Source organism: Hoplias malabaricus, chromosome 4 (assembly GCF_029633855.1).
Source record: "Hoplias malabaricus isolate fHopMal1 chromosome 4, fHopMal1.hap1, whole genome shotgun sequence".
Lineage (NCBI taxonomy): Eukaryota > Metazoa > Chordata > Actinopteri > Characiformes > Erythrinidae > Hoplias > Hoplias malabaricus.
In genome coordinates, this window is record NC_089803.1 from 53633979 (window position 1) to 53649347 (window position 15369).

General features: G+C 39.3%; 1 protein-coding gene across 3 annotated transcripts in view; it reads right to left on the reverse strand.

Annotated features, from left to right (window-relative positions):
• Positions 1 to 707: 707 nt before the first annotated feature.
• The window catches only part of cnot4b (CCR4-NOT transcription complex, subunit 4b), a 41709-nt gene continuing 27047 nt past the window's right edge, over positions 708 to 15369 (reverse strand). For 2 of the 3 annotated variants that reach the window (XM_066669254.1, XM_066669255.1), the window contains exons 6-13: positions 15182 to 15307; positions 14969 to 15087; positions 14634 to 14837; positions 12610 to 12667; positions 12224 to 12476; positions 11359 to 11901; positions 5834 to 6064; positions 709 to 2916 (exon numbers count right to left, since the gene is read on the reverse strand). In XM_066669254.1, coding sequence (XP_066525351.1) covers positions 2600 to 2916; positions 5834 to 6064; positions 11359 to 11901; positions 12224 to 12476; positions 12610 to 12667; positions 14634 to 14837; positions 14969 to 15087; positions 15182 to 15307 — 1851 coding nt within the window. In that variant the 3' untranslated portion in view covers positions 709 to 2599. Of the gene's footprint in view, positions 2917 to 5833; positions 6065 to 11358; positions 11902 to 12223; positions 12477 to 12609; positions 12668 to 14633; positions 14838 to 14968; positions 15088 to 15181; positions 15308 to 15369 lie in introns of all 3 variants that reach the window. The other variant, XM_066669256.1, reaches the window with a different exon arrangement.

Consider the following 15369-nt stretch of genomic DNA (forward strand, 5'->3'; position numbering starts at 1 on the left):
AATAATAATAATTACACACCTATGGAGCAGACAGAGCAAAATCTTCATCTCGGTTTGCACTTTTGAGTTTTCGCCATTGTCTAAAAGAGTGACAGATGCATTTTCTGTGCCATGAGCAGAGAGAGAAAGCCTAGTATACCAGACCAAGACAGCTTCTTTATTTACTCCTTTACTGACATTGGGGCTTTCGTAAAAACACATTATAGACCAGTTTTGAACATGCAAACCGAGAGCTAGCAAATTGAGAGGAAATATCTTATGATCTTTGTGTTTTTTCATTACAGTCAATCTATGCCTTTATGGTATCAGTTCTGCAGAGCATTCCCACTAACCGTAGCTTCATATCGTCTTTCTTACTGCAGAAAAAATTGCGGCCTAGACTAGATTTCTGGATGCCCAGTGCCGGTAACCCCATATCCACAGGAAAAAATTAATCTCAGAATCCAACCTTTGATTGACTGAAAATCACGTTTGGGAGAAAAAATAAATAAATAAATAAATCAAGGACCCAATGCCTTTGTCTGTCAGATATCGTGACGGATTAACAGAGTTCACTCAACGTAAGCGCTAGCCTGAAATGATTTTTGGCAGACACTCTGCCATGTGTTGTTTCACAGGAAATCAGGTGAGAACAGAGGTGTGTTGCTTTGTAGCTGTGAAACAAGCAGCAGAGATTAAAAGATTGGAAAAGAGATCAACACCGTCGTCATTATTTTTCTTTTTATTTGTTTGTTTCTTCTTCCAGGCCTGCAGATACGTACAGTTCGTTTAGATCTTCATTTTAATCATCTTAGCATCGAGTAAAAACCCATAGTTAAACAGTATTGGTTTCTTTTTTAAATTTTAATTTAATCATTCCCCTTGAAAACTTGAATACTGAGCAGTTGGCAAGAACCTACACAGCTGATGCAGGATTAAGACCATTAAAACAAAAATAAAGGAGGCAGATGGAGGGGAGATTGGTATTATTTTTTTTTCCTTTTGGAATTTTTTTTTTTTTTTTTTTTTTTAATATTTATACGGCCTTCAGTGAGAACCTGTGGTGACAGAACTTCGTGTTGCCCAATAGTGCTGCTATCCCAGCTTTCCCCATCAGTGTGACCAGACTATCCCCCTATTCAGGCAAAGTGTGAGAACTCCCCAAACATGATTTCATTCCAGTTACTTTCTGATAGCACTAACACGCCTTTAAAAAAAAAAAAAAAAAAAAAAAAAAAAAAAAAAAAATCCCTGAACATCAAACTTAAATTTCTCGCAACAACTGAACAAAACATACTAAATAATGTTCTCTCGCACCACATCTTTCAATCATAACATGTAACCCTGATATTACTTTTCTTTTGTCAGACACCCATAAGTGCAAAAACTTAAGTGCTCACTGATGCTACAAGCCAAGATGCCATATAGATATTTCTGATATATCATATTCAACAATGTGCCCCAGAATCCTCCATCCATCTCGTTTCCTTGGGGAATCTAACCCGAGACATGAACAACCTTTTCTGGATGTCCTCTTCAAGTAAGGTGGCTATGAAAGACACCACATGGTGGTGCCCTGTCCACTAAGCTTGCCCTTTGCTTGATGTGGTCTTACAGTTCCCCCCCACTCTTCAAAACAGAGGCCTCGGTTGATTGTGCAATGCACTACCCTCTGATACAGAGGTTAAATGCAGAGCTGCAACTGAAAAGCCTCCTTACCTACCTAGTACCCAGCATTTGGCGTGAGGTTCAAAAGCAAAAGGCCTGTTGCCTTGAAGGTCGCACCCAGTAAAATGAGACATGGTCTATAATAGATCCAGCATGCATTCTGTCATAAAGGCATGGCTCTTAAGCCCCATGATTAAGAGACGACTGTATTTAGAAACCCGCAAAAAAGCCACTTTGCTACAAGGAAACGCACGACAGTTAAAGGCCAGACAATATTAAGGGGGGGAAAAAAGCACTTGATTTATCCACCCTTCAGAATTTTAGAGTCAAGTATGCTTTGTTTTAAACGGGGGGGTGGGGGGGGGCAGGAAAGAAACAACGGGGTGGGGTGGCTTTTTGGATCTTCACTGCTAAGAATGCCATGGCCTTAAGGTCTTATGGGAAGCAGCATCTTTACTGTGCAGGTAGACAAGACTGGGTGCTGATCTTTTTACGTTTTTGGTATAGCTTTAAAGGCAGAAAAGCTTATTTCTAATCAAGAAGCTCCATTATTTCAATGGAATATTCTCCAGGAATTTAATACTTTCAACATCGCTTTCATTTCCACACAACTTTAATTTTCTTACAATTCTTTGCAAATTCTTTCCCCTTAAAACCTGTCCCACTGTCAATCTACCCAGAGCTCTAATGAACAAGGCTGTGATCGAGAATTTCTTAATTTAGTTGGTCACGCAGGCCCGGAATGCTGGGATATAGCAGAGGCAACAAAAACTTAACCAAGAAAAATGTGAAACCAAGAAAGCTAAAAATGAGCTCAGAAGACCAGAAGTAGGAGGGAAAAACTTCTCTTAATTACTTTGATAATAGTTTTGTATTTTTGTATTGATTCGGCTTGCTGTGTGTGCTGGGTTTCTCAGAGTACAGGAAAGAAAGGGTGTTAGTTTCACAGTCCCTAGTGGCGGTCCATGGCAGCACTCTGGAGCAGGTCTGTTGGGGCCTGGGCTGAAGGTCTGAAGGCTGTTTGGAAGCCTGGGGGTGGTGAATGGAACTGACTGGCGGGATTTGCAGATGCTGGCAGTGAATATGGGGCCCAGCTGGCTCTGTGAAGAGGGATCTGGGACCCAAAGGGCACATTGTGAGGGGCTTGCGGGGGCACTGTGGACCCAGTGGGGACGTCCATCTCTGTTAGGGTCTGCAGAGACTTGAGCCAGTGAGGAGGATTTCCATCCTGTAGAGAGTCCAGACTGTTCCCTGTGGATGATGGGATACCTGCAGGGCACAGGTGAAAAAGCAAGTAAGAATTACAGTTGCTTCCAAACACAACCCTGGTCAAATGGCACATCTTGTTGATTTTAGTAACAATATATTTACAAAACTTTAATTAAAGGAACACTAGGTAAGCCGTCCCCTACTCTCCACCAAAAGTTACATATTGCAGTTTCTGCAGTGGTGAGCACAGTAGCAACAACAAAGGCCCTATACTTCATTTTACAGGTTAGTCAATCATATTAATTATACTGAAGCTGTAATTCTAAGGTAACATTAGTACCTAGAGTTCCTTTAAATATTGTATTTTACGTCAAACTGCAGGGCACATTTTCTACATTAATTAAAAAAACATGAATTTTACCAGAACTTCAAAAAAAAAAAAATTTTTTAGCCTAGTTAAATTCAGTAAAGAAACAACACATTACATTTCTACAAAAGAATAAAATATTTTTTTTGCTTACACCTACAGTTCAGGTTAATCAAACTTCTACATTAAGATAACTTGGTGTCCATTTACTTCCTCAAGTCGATCCAGAATGCAGTCCACCATGGAGGGCACTCGAATTTATTGAGTAGCCATTAAGGGATTAATTGCCATGGAAACAGGACGTTACTGGATACCCCTTTTTTCTGTTTTGCTCGGTTTAAGGAAGTTGAAATGTTCCAGGCCTGGAGGTTTCGCTGTGAGTCATTAATTTCAAACCTCCTGCAGATGATGGATGTCACCCGGCAGCCGCCACCAACACCCAGACAAGAGACGTGACTTCCATGCAGAGTGCAGCTTCAACCGCAGCTAGCTGCAGGCGTTTTTACCCCAATCTTTATCTTTGTAATAGCAAGCTGCATCAACTTGCTTAAATTACTGCCTGTTTACATCGTCTATTTCACACTCCAAGAGAGCCTCTTTCTTTGATCTGAATGGTATATCAGTGACATCTCCTTCAAAGTACAGATGAAAAGCAACTTCTGAAGGCATTAGGGATTCTAATAACTTTCTAGCATTTTCTGATCATTTTCTGAGCCACAGGGTCACCCTCGAGGATCAGTGAAGCTGGTATGGCATTACAGGATCCTTGCCAGTGCTGTAGGAGCCTGTCAGCCTCAGTTCTCTTGGCTGCATTTCTACACTGTGAGGTCTGGTGAAAACTGTGAGAGAAAATTGATCAGGAACAGGTGCCCTCTTCTGCCACCCACAAATGCCTTTACATCACTGACATTTCTACCGAAAAGGTTAAAGAAAATAATGTTTTAAATGCTTACATGCATTATATTTTTTCTTACAAGGCATTTATGTGGCATTTATTTGTGTAAAAATATATGCTAAACACAACTGTTCTTCAAAATGTCAACGCCAACGCTATTTTAAGAGCGTTCAATAATTTTAAAGACAGAGAGGCATGCATCTAAAATGGGGACTGGTGAATTTCTTGCTGTGGGGGATCTAAGTGGTTAAAAATATGATCCCCTTCTTCTGTACAGAACATTTTCATCTCTGGGATACTTGTCAGTGTCCTCACACAAACTGTGTGCTTCAGGTCCTTCCTTAATATTTCTATTAGATTAAGGTCAGGACTTTAACTAGGCCATTCCATCACAGGCCATGATACTTCCATCACCATGTTTCACAGATGAGATAAAATTCTTTTTTTTGGAATGCAGTTTTCCTTTTTGCAGACATAACCTACACCCAACTGTATACCAAAAACCATACGTTCTTATCCACCCACAAAACATTTTTCCAATAACCGTCTGGCTAGTCCTCTTGATCTTTGGCAAACTGGAGACAGATAGCAATGTTCCTTTTTGAGAACAGTGGCTTTCTCCTTGCAAACCTGCCATGCACACCACTATAGTTCAGTTTTCTCCTCATACAGGATTCAAACTAACGTTAGCCAACGTGAGAGAGGTCTTAGTTAGACACACACTGGGTTCTTTTTGTGAAATAAAGTCCAGTGGAGCTTGGAAGTAAAAGATGTGTACGTGGGTCAATATTTTGGCAGAAAAAGTTTGGGTACCACTGGACTAGTATGAGTTTTAGTGCATTAAATGCAAAATGGGGTAGGTGAATTGGCTTCTGTAATAAATGTCCTGGTTTGTGAGTTAATGAGTGTGTATGTGTGAGTGAATGTGTGTGTGCCCAGATGTGGATTAGCGCTCTGTCCTGGGTACAATCCTAGTGCCCGATGCAGTCCTCCAGGTGGACGGTCGTTTCTGGTTGAGAGTACGCTGTGCGCGTTTGGCTGCTGCTTCTCACCAATGTGTGTGTGTGTGAATTGAGTGTTCTGAGCAGTGTAGATTGTAAAGCGTCCTTGGGTATCTAGAAAGGCGCTATACAAGTGTAACGATAATAATAATAATAATAATAAAATGTCATGATTTCAAGTGAAATTAAACCTATAGGAGGAACCTCTTTGGCTTCCTACCCACTTGATAACCAGAACACAGTTTATAAATCTGTCTGTATGTGGTAGAAACCATTAAATGTTTTCATATTTCCAGCCGTACTGTGTGAACATGTCCGCGTGTTTGTTTTTTTTTGTTTTTTTTGGTCAAACATTGAAAGTATTATTACTGACAATTTACAGACAGATGAAATGAATTTTGCATTCCTGGCTGTCATGTTTTCATGCTTGCAACATGATATACAAGGTCATACGCTCGTAAAAAGGAATTTAACGCCATAACAATGATTCTTTCAGTAAAAGATTACTGAAGATCAGTGTAATTCTGACTTCAAGTAAATCACTTTTAAGCCCCTAAGGAAATGTGTGTCAGAATTTAATTTCACTCTTTAATTAATGGGAGAGAAAATATATTCGGTCATGCCTTGATAATCAAAACTGTTAAATGTTTCATCACCACTATCCTAAAGCTCAGGAGGTAATTCTTCAGGAGGTAAAAAACAATATCAGCACACCTGTGATGATAGCAGGGTCCATCCAGCTTGCTGTGCCGTCCCAGCTTAAGCTGTGTGTGAGGCCCCCTGTGTGATTCACGCTGGACGAAGAGGATGAGGAGGAGGAGGAGGAGGACGAGGAAGACGAGGAATTTGGCAGCCCACCAAAATTGATGTTGATGTTTGGTAAAAGTGCTCTGAGGCCATCCTGCCACTCTTTGACATTTATGCTCTCTACTGAACTGCTATTTTCTGGAGAAAGATGCAAAAGAGGGATGCATCAAAAATAAATAACGAAAAGTTTTTTTTAAAAATTAAATACATGTTAGATTTGCATCTGACACCGCATATGAAATGTATACGTAAACAAACGCACTATACGTAATCATAGCAAGCCAGAGACGGTGGGCATCAATAATATAACAGTTCTGCACATATCCAATGCCTTTTCTCAGTAAACACCTGAAGCTTTTCTCTACAGGGACATTTGTGTAGGATTTCAGGGCGAGCAAGTCAAGGAAACAAAAATGTGAGGGTACAAGGAGTAGTGGTAAGGGAAAATTGTTGTAAAACGAGAGAGCTACCCAAAAAAGTCTAAAGATTCAAGTCTACTTCTTGACAAGTTCCGTCCCATAAAACCAGTGTTGCCTGCCAAAAAAATACCAGAAAACTAACACTACATACATAAGGGGTTTAGTTATCCCCTGTGGAAAGACAGCTCTTTCTTCCAAAGACAAGGCAACCCAATCTCAGACTGGAAGACTACTCATTGAACCAGGCACAACCTGCGTGTTAGTATTATTTAATAAACTTGGGAGTAAATGTGCTGAAGAAAACACAAGAAAAGCAAAAAGATAAAGCTAATACCCTAACAGCTTAAAGTGCTGTAAATTATTTTTGTTGCATGGTGTTTTCTGTAGATTAAAATGTGATGTTCATAATTTTAATCCAATACAATTTTAATAAAATTCAGAGTATATTTCCACACCATTTGCTAGCTCTCCAGTCTGTTTATGTGCTGTGAATAGGGCAAGTGTTTGTATGCAGCCCTGACTCAAGAAATAGGGAAACGAGCTAAGTGTCTAAGTTCGAAATAGCAAAGGAGCACTTGCTCTCCATTGCCCGTGGGTGGGTAGGTGTAGAGACCTCTGAACATTTAAAAGCATAAAAAGAGATGAGAATGTTGCAATATTAATGCTCCATATGTGAGGGTAGCATTGACGTATTTATGCTGTTACAGTTACGTTACTTAAGGAGGAACAGACTGCAAATTCAGAGACTGCTATCGGCATGCAAGTAAACGTATACTGAAAATGCTACAGAACTAAACAACTCGAGATAGTAATGGTTTTATGTATTAATTCAAACAGTGAATAAATACAGACAAGTTAAACCTCAATCACAATTACAGCTACAGTTGGCTGCTTACATAAACTTATTGTTCAACCTTAAGATGTAGAGCTTATGAATGAACATAAAAGTTGAAAGGGGGGGGGGGTGTTTTGAAAACAGTAGTTCCTCTGAAAAATAATTCGGTGGAGGAGATGCTGCTAACAAATGCGTCTCAGTAATCCCATTTCTGTCTCTAATGTTTAAGGAGACAAAGGAAAACACAGACTATCTAAAGCAAATAAGTTATCAAACAGATTAATGAAGTCAAGAATGTAAGTGAAGCAAAGCATGCAATAATACAATCACCTGTGTTGCCATTTGCATGCAAAGATAAACAAGTAGTGTGATGTTTAATTCATGTAGATGGAATGGGAGCAGGTTTTAAAGCCTATTACAAGTTTAGCAGCAAAGGTGCTCTAAGTGCCTGTAGAAATGGAGCATTAGATCTTCTAGGTTCCTTCCAATAGACACCACTTTTCTTGAAAGCCCACTTGCTTCCGCTTCCATTAAGTGCCTTGTGTTTCCTTGATTTCTAAAAATGTGTTGACGTCAGTGATCTGAACTGCTGTTTGTTTCAAAGTAAAAGAAAAATATCCTGTAAGACTGAAGACTATTTAACCTATTCTACCAAAGCTGGACTTAAGTTTTGTGGCATATGTCAAACTTCAAACAGTGCCTGATCAAACAAAATTTTATATAGATCTTCAAAGTCAAAATAAAACAGGATACCCTCAACTTGGAACATATACATACAAATGTACATGCAGACCAGCCATAACATTAACACCACCTCTGTTTCTACATTCACTGTCCATTCACTCAGCTCAACTGACCATACAGGTTCACCATGTAATTCTACACTTACAGACTGGCATCTGTCTGTTTAGTCTGTCACATTTCACCCTTTTCCTCAATGGACAGGACCCCCATAAGACCACGGGGCATGTAATATTTGGGTGGCGGATCATTCTCGGCGCTGCAGTGACACTAAAATGGTGGTGGTGTGTTATTAAGCGTTGAGATGGTATGAGTGCATCAGACAGCGTTGCTGCTGGAGTTTTTATTCCTTTATTACCAGCGCAGTCTACATTTAAAAATGTAAGAACAAGGGAGTGTCAGGGACTGACAAATTAACATATAAACACTCTAAATCAGTTTCTCAAACTGTGGTACATGAAATAAGATGCAGCAAATTACCTCAAAATATGTACTACTTAATTAAGTAATTTATTCATAACTGATAATCTAAAGTTTTCACGTGTACATGATGTTTAACAGTTTTCATAATTATTCCCCAATGAAAAATACAATGTGCTACGTATAAACCTTGGATGGTTATGTCTATAAGGAAACAGAGTCCCCCTGCTTTTTTCCAAGGGAAAAATCCATGTAAAGAAAACCCAGTTTCAGTTACTTACTGGACAAAGGCAAAGGCAGAAATGAGAAGTTTGGACTTTATTACAATAATGGCAACGCGGAAACGAGAAAACCAAGCCAAGACCAAGCCTGAGAAATACTCTGGAGCCCAGGAGGACAAAATCCAGAGGCAAAAATAGAAAGAAATTCTGTACACGTGAAGAAAAAATAGAAAACACTCAGCTGAAGCAAAACAACATGGCTGTTCTTCGCATCATTAGAGTGCTAACACTGTTAACACAGCACCATGCCTCCTTCACCTACTGATGCAAGCACAAAAAGCCGCTGTGAGCCAGGCTCGAAGTGTCGTTTTGTTTTCATCTACGGCCTATTAAAGCACATATCTAATATTAAATTGACTTTTTTTATTGCTTTCAAAACACTTTTTGTTAAGAATTTTGTTTAAAACATGCAAAATTTCAAGATAAAAAAATAACAAAAATGTACAAATATGAAAGCAAGATTTTGCCTTACGCCCCCAGAACAGAGGAAGAACCAGGGGCGCACACGTTCCTGTGGTAAGGCTGTGGTAAGTACTTGGAAGTTTCGGTTTGATAATGGGTGGTACTTGGTCTAAAAGGTTTGAAAACCACTGTTCAAAATAATCTTAATTGTTAATTAATAATATATTAATGAAACAATACTTGAAGTATCACACAGCTTCCTATAGCATCTGATGTGCCCTACATTCATTCATTCATTCATTATCTCTAACCGCTTATTCAGTTCAGGGTCGCGGTGGGTCCAGAGCCTACCTGGAATCATTGGGCGCAAGGCGGTAATACACCCTGGAGGGGGCGCCAGTCCTTCACAGGCAACACACACACTCACTTTTGAGTCATCCATCCACCTACCAAGTGTTTTTGGACTGTGGGAGGAAACCTGAGCACCCGGAGGAAACCCACGTAGACACGGCGAGAACACACCAAACTCCTCACAGACAGTCACCTAAAGCGGGACTCAAACCCACACCCTCCAGTTCCCTGAAGCTGTGTGACTGCGACACTACCTGCAGCGCCCTACATTCAGAGTATTATTAAAGCTTCTTAGCTTTAATAATACCCAGACTCGTCTCAGATATTTAATATCTGCTATTAATTATTATTTTAATTTATTAATGCACATCTCTATATGGAAACAAACAAGGCTGCAGAGAACAAACAGATGCTGAAAAGCCATAGCTGACCAGTCAAAGTCAAAGCTGATTAAAGTCCCCAAAGAGCCAATGTTTTTTTTTTTTCTTTCTTAATTATAAAGTAAGAAACCTGCTTTTTATCTCACTACTGCTTTGCAAAACACTCAAATGGAAAGTTAATCTAATCAGAAACTTAGAACCAATGGCATGCCCGGAAACAAATATCAATTTAAAAAATACTACACCCTAAAAGCAGTTTCAGCGAATTAGCTAGATGACTACTGTTTCATGCAAAATGCCTTAGAGCCAAACTAAAAAGAAACAACCACTGTTTAAAAGAACAAAGTCAATGAAAGATTAATATGAAGAAGCTGCGCAAGTGCTTTGGGTGCACAGAAGATCTGGGGATAAGGGATTTTTCACTGTGAGCTTTGCCACATGTAGACAGTGCACTTAGATGATATACCTTGTTTGACAAAGTCGAAACTAGATTTCTAAAATAACTGATCAAATTATTTTAGAATCAGAATTATAAATATATAAATAAATGTGATCTGACCTACGCGAAAAGTCCTTGGAAATACATAAAGGTCCTGTTAACATATGCCATTAAAAAGAGTGTATGCATAGGCGAAAACATAGCACTTAAATAACAAGTGCAACATTCACAAATTAAAGCAACATATATACTGTTCATGATCAGGACTGACCACCTTCAGAGGTGAACAGAAATGCACTGCCCTCATTAATGTGTCACTGCCATCAAGAATGCCCTGCTAGTGAAGAATTTGCTGTGTATAATCTACACTCTCTCAGTTTTAGAGACCTTTATATTTATAAAGGCTAAAACCATTATATTTACAAGAATTTCTCGATAGGGACAATTAATGTAGCATACAAGCCTTATTCTTTTACCAACACAGCACCACACTGCCTCCTAGTGGAAACCTAATGAACAAAGAGGCAATTCTATGCTCACTTCAGCAAGGTTAGGCATTGCCAGCTGTCCAGCAACTCCTGGCCACAACATTTGACATTCGACCACTAAATATGCTGAGCCAGTTGTGTGAGCGTACATTTGTTCTCTCCTTTTTAACAAACATATTTGGCTGGAAATTGAACTAATTGCATTAAATCTGTTCCTGTCAGAAACTGTTAACTCTGACCACCACGCTATCAAATGATTTGAGTAGTTCCCCTGTTGTACTGGTCACAGGTGTCTGAACTTTAAGAGCTTTGCCTTGTCATTCTATGAAATGTCTGTACGGTAATAAAATCTTAACTAATCTTAAATTAAAGTGTTAAATAAGCTGTCATTACACCAAGATGCTATCGCTATATCTAATGACAACCCAGATCAAAGCCACCGCAATGCCAATGTTATTATAAATGTAGTTTCATATAATTTCCTAACTCCTATGATTTTTGGTACACTGGTGTGCTCATGAGCACAATTTATGATCATCAAGATTCTATTATTCAAGGTACAGAGACACAAGAGACATCTGTAATTGAATTCTCGGTTGTATATTTATCAAACCCCTGCTTATTATTATAGAGCATACATCAAGCCAGAAGACCCAGGTGTATCCACTGAGCTCACCTGTGATAGGGATGCCGCCAAGCCCTGTACTGTGCTGCTGTTGCTGATGTGGCAAAGTCAAGTCCAAGAAGCTGTTGTGCTGTGAGGTGGGTTGGGTGGTTGTGGCATTGTGGTTCAAGTGTGAGAGGTTGTTACGTGCAGACATGGCGAGCCAGCTGTGTCGTGAGGCCTGCGTCTGACCAGGAAAACTGAAGGAGTTGTAGACGGCCCGAGGTGGAACCTGGGAGAACCCCCGTGGGGGCAGCACAGAGTTTGCAGGGAAGTGTGTGGAAGAGGCAGGGGGAAGCAGTGGGCCCTTGCCTGAGGGGGTGTTGTGGAGTTGACCGTGCACAGGCATACGAGGGAAGCCTGGTGCTGGATTTGTATGACCTGCAGACACTGAGGTTTTGTCCTGCACTGACAGCTCTTTCTCAATGAGGTCAGCCAGTGCCTTGCGTGTGATATCAAACGGGTCAAAGCCAAGGTCGTCCTCTTGCTGTTTGCTCGAGGAACCAAAGCCAAAGGCTGCTTGCCAGTCCGTGGATGATGATACTGGTATGGTATCTGTCAAATAAGATGGAAAATTAAAAGTAAATATAATTTATTAATTACAAATACAGATTGCATCAAAACGGTCTCTCAGATCAAACATAAAATGGACATAAAAGCAATTCAGAGCTTAATGTTTAGCCTGTGCTAACAGATGTAGTTTAACAGATGGAAGTGTTAATTAACGGATGTGTTGAATGAAGCATGTTAAGTAAGCAAGTGAAGAAAATACTTACTTGTTTAAGGTTAGACTTATTTAGTTGTGTAAGGTCCCTAATTCTCTAGAATTCTTTAGAGCTAGCACTATATATAAATATAATATGTGTATATACATAACCTGAGGTGAAGAGGCTCTGTGGTTCAGGAGCAGTGGGCCAGTCTGTATTATGTGGCGAGCTGGGGAAGCCAGGCAGACTGCTGGGAATGGGATTAGGGTGTCGGAAATTGCTGTTGTCAGAGAACAGTGATTGCGACTCAGCTGCTGCCCCCTCAAAGGGTGAACGTGGCGTTAATCCTGAGACACTAATGGGCACAACTAGACATGGTTTAGGCAAACCAGGAGGGGGCGGCGGCGAGTCACTACAAGGAATCTGAGAATAAAAAAGGAAATAAAAAGGGGTACAAAGACTGTAAATAACAAAGAGAACCTTAAGATTTGTACATTTTTGCCAGTGCACATTAGTACGTACTTCTGAAATGTCTACATGGAAGCACGATAATTACCTGTGACGATGTTTCACCATTTCCTATACTGATGGCTTCTGGAGGTTTGTCAATGGGGCTGTGAAAGAAAAGATATGATCATTCTAAGAAATCTCAGGGAGGGACTGACTTGTATGAAGCAAAAACAGCATAAGCAAAGGCTTCTAGAGAAATCATAATATATATGGTATATACAGTACTATGCAGTCTTGGGCACCTTAGATAATTATATATATTTAAACTAATGTCTTCTCAGTAAGCGTGGCGCTTGTATAAATTTTTATATAATCACAGCTAATACAAAAAAATAATAATATAAAACAAATAAGAAATATAATATTTTCTATAAAGTAGTAGGTGTGAGTGAGTTTGAGGAACAATGTTTTGTTCAGATTCCCTTTGATTGCATGAATTTGTTAAATCAACAGCACACATTGTTTAAAATCATTATTAACCAGTAAAATTAGGTAATGGATGATAAACTCAAATAATACGGACTGCCAAAAGGAGAGATTTGGAAAAAGTTCAACCAAAACATTCACACACACAATATCACACTTACTGCTCAAATAAATAGCTTTTTAAATCTCAATCTCTGGTGCTTAAACTTTTACACAGTACTGTATATTATATAAAGCATATTAGGTACAGAGAACTACTATTCAGTGACCATACATTGATCTCAGTAGCTGGGTCACCACCCAAGAATTTTTGCAAATGTCACTTAAATAAGAAGCTCTAGTGGTGGTATGAAAATAGAATGCTCCTAAAGTGTGAAGTAGAAAAGAGGAAGGAGAATCTGAGGAGGGGTCCATTAAAAGTCCAAGGTCTCACGGTTCAGTACTACATTTTGCACTGTGCAGCAGCTGAAACATCATTTATTTTAGTTATTATTATAAGATGCTTTTTTTTCACATTCCAAAATCCCAGTTTCATCTGAGCATAAAAAATCTTTTTAAAATATTCGTGTTTTTGAAAATGTTGCACCTTTCCAATTCAGGCTTTTTATTTGCATTGTTATTATTTAGAAGAATGAATGGAAACCCACTATTCTATGCTATTATCTAGCTCACACTGGGTTATATAAAGTTACTGTCTATGCCTATCATTATTAAGGGTTTAAGTGTCAGTGCAAAACAATTAAATGCATGTCTGAATAAGGGCAGAGAAATTATTTTCCAGAAGTTTTATTTAAAAAAAAAAAAAAAAAAAAAAAAAAAAAAAACCCATAGGGCCCATATTCTCCTAATTAACATTTTTTTTCTCCATGGTGAACGGTTATCTTGCATGACAAAGTATTAGTTTAGCCTCAATAAAATAGACGTGAGCAACACAGTAGATATGTAACAACAAAGCACATAAAATATTGAGCTAAAGAAACCAGCCGCAACCACGTGATACATTGCAATTTGGAATGCATACATTTCAATATTCCATGTTATGCATGTCTGTAACTGGCCAGTTTTGTGAGTGGTGTGTGCATTTGTCATATTTCCTGCACAATAGAGGTCCTTTGTTCCAGACACTGAAACCAGCAACACTTAACTGTCTTTTAGACAATTACGAGGTCCATCATACAGAAGGTCCTGCTAGTTCTTGCAACACACTATGACCTAATTCCACGCTTCTCCCTCAATCCAAAAACTATTGTTTCTGAGCTGGCTTTCTTCACTTACAGAGAGGATGCTTGTTACTTTGTTGTACCTAGTTTGGAGCTTGGACTTGTCTTCTGGCTTTAATCTAAATAGAGGGTTTCAGTGAGTGAGAGTGTTAAACTCCATGAGCTAAAAGTCCATTCCATAGCTGACACCATGTTTAACATTTTGCCACTCTGCAGAGGGCATAGCTGTGTCTTTGGCATTACTAAAGGCTGTTCATGTAGCTACTAGGTTAGTCATTGCTTGTTCCCCTGCATCCCTGTGGTACCCTTAGGCAGCAATTTCAGCTTTGCTACTTGGGGCTACCTCAGTTTCATGATATACGAGACCCATTTCTTGTGACTGCCATTTGTTTATTTAAGAGATGCTTAAATATTGTGTTTTTACCTGGCAGGTTCACAGTTGTTAGAGAAAGGAGAGAGTGCTGAGAGGGGACAAAGGCCTAGCTCAGAGTCTGGTCCATCTGGAGTCAAGTGCTCGCAGTCTGAGCCTCCATCTACAGGCGGGCTCTTGCGGTGTTCTGAAAGACCATTGGTTATCTTTCCTGTGGGCTGTAACGATGGCCATGCATCTTTGTTGTTACTGTTGGAACTGTAAAAACAGGGGAGATTCAACAGGGTAGGGCTAAGTAACAATTTATTCTGTAAATAAACAAAGAGAAAGACAGAAGTGATTGTGAATATGTAAAATTAAAAGTTAAAAAATAAAAAAAATTCCCAAACCTCTGTACAGAGCCTGATTTGCTCTTTGTCTTCTCCCCTGTGGAGTTCTGTAGAAAGTTGGGGTTCATTTTGTAGAGTTCTTGTAAAAGTTTCTGTTCATATTCTTGATGCTTTCCAGCCTGCAATTAATGCATAATAACTCATTTTTTAACTTATGCTTGTCTTAATGCACCAGATGTTAAGTTAAAAACCAACTGAACAGGAAAACATTACCTGCATCTCTTCTTTTGTGAAACTAGCTGCCTCATCCCCGAGTTCATGTAAATACATGCAGTCTGGTTTGGGGCACTGCATGCTTTTTAGAAAGTAACTGCAGTACTTTGTTGTACCTAAAGATGCCTGCAGTAAAAATATAACATGTCAGTTGTTTTGTATAATAAGGCGGCCATATTTTATTTGAT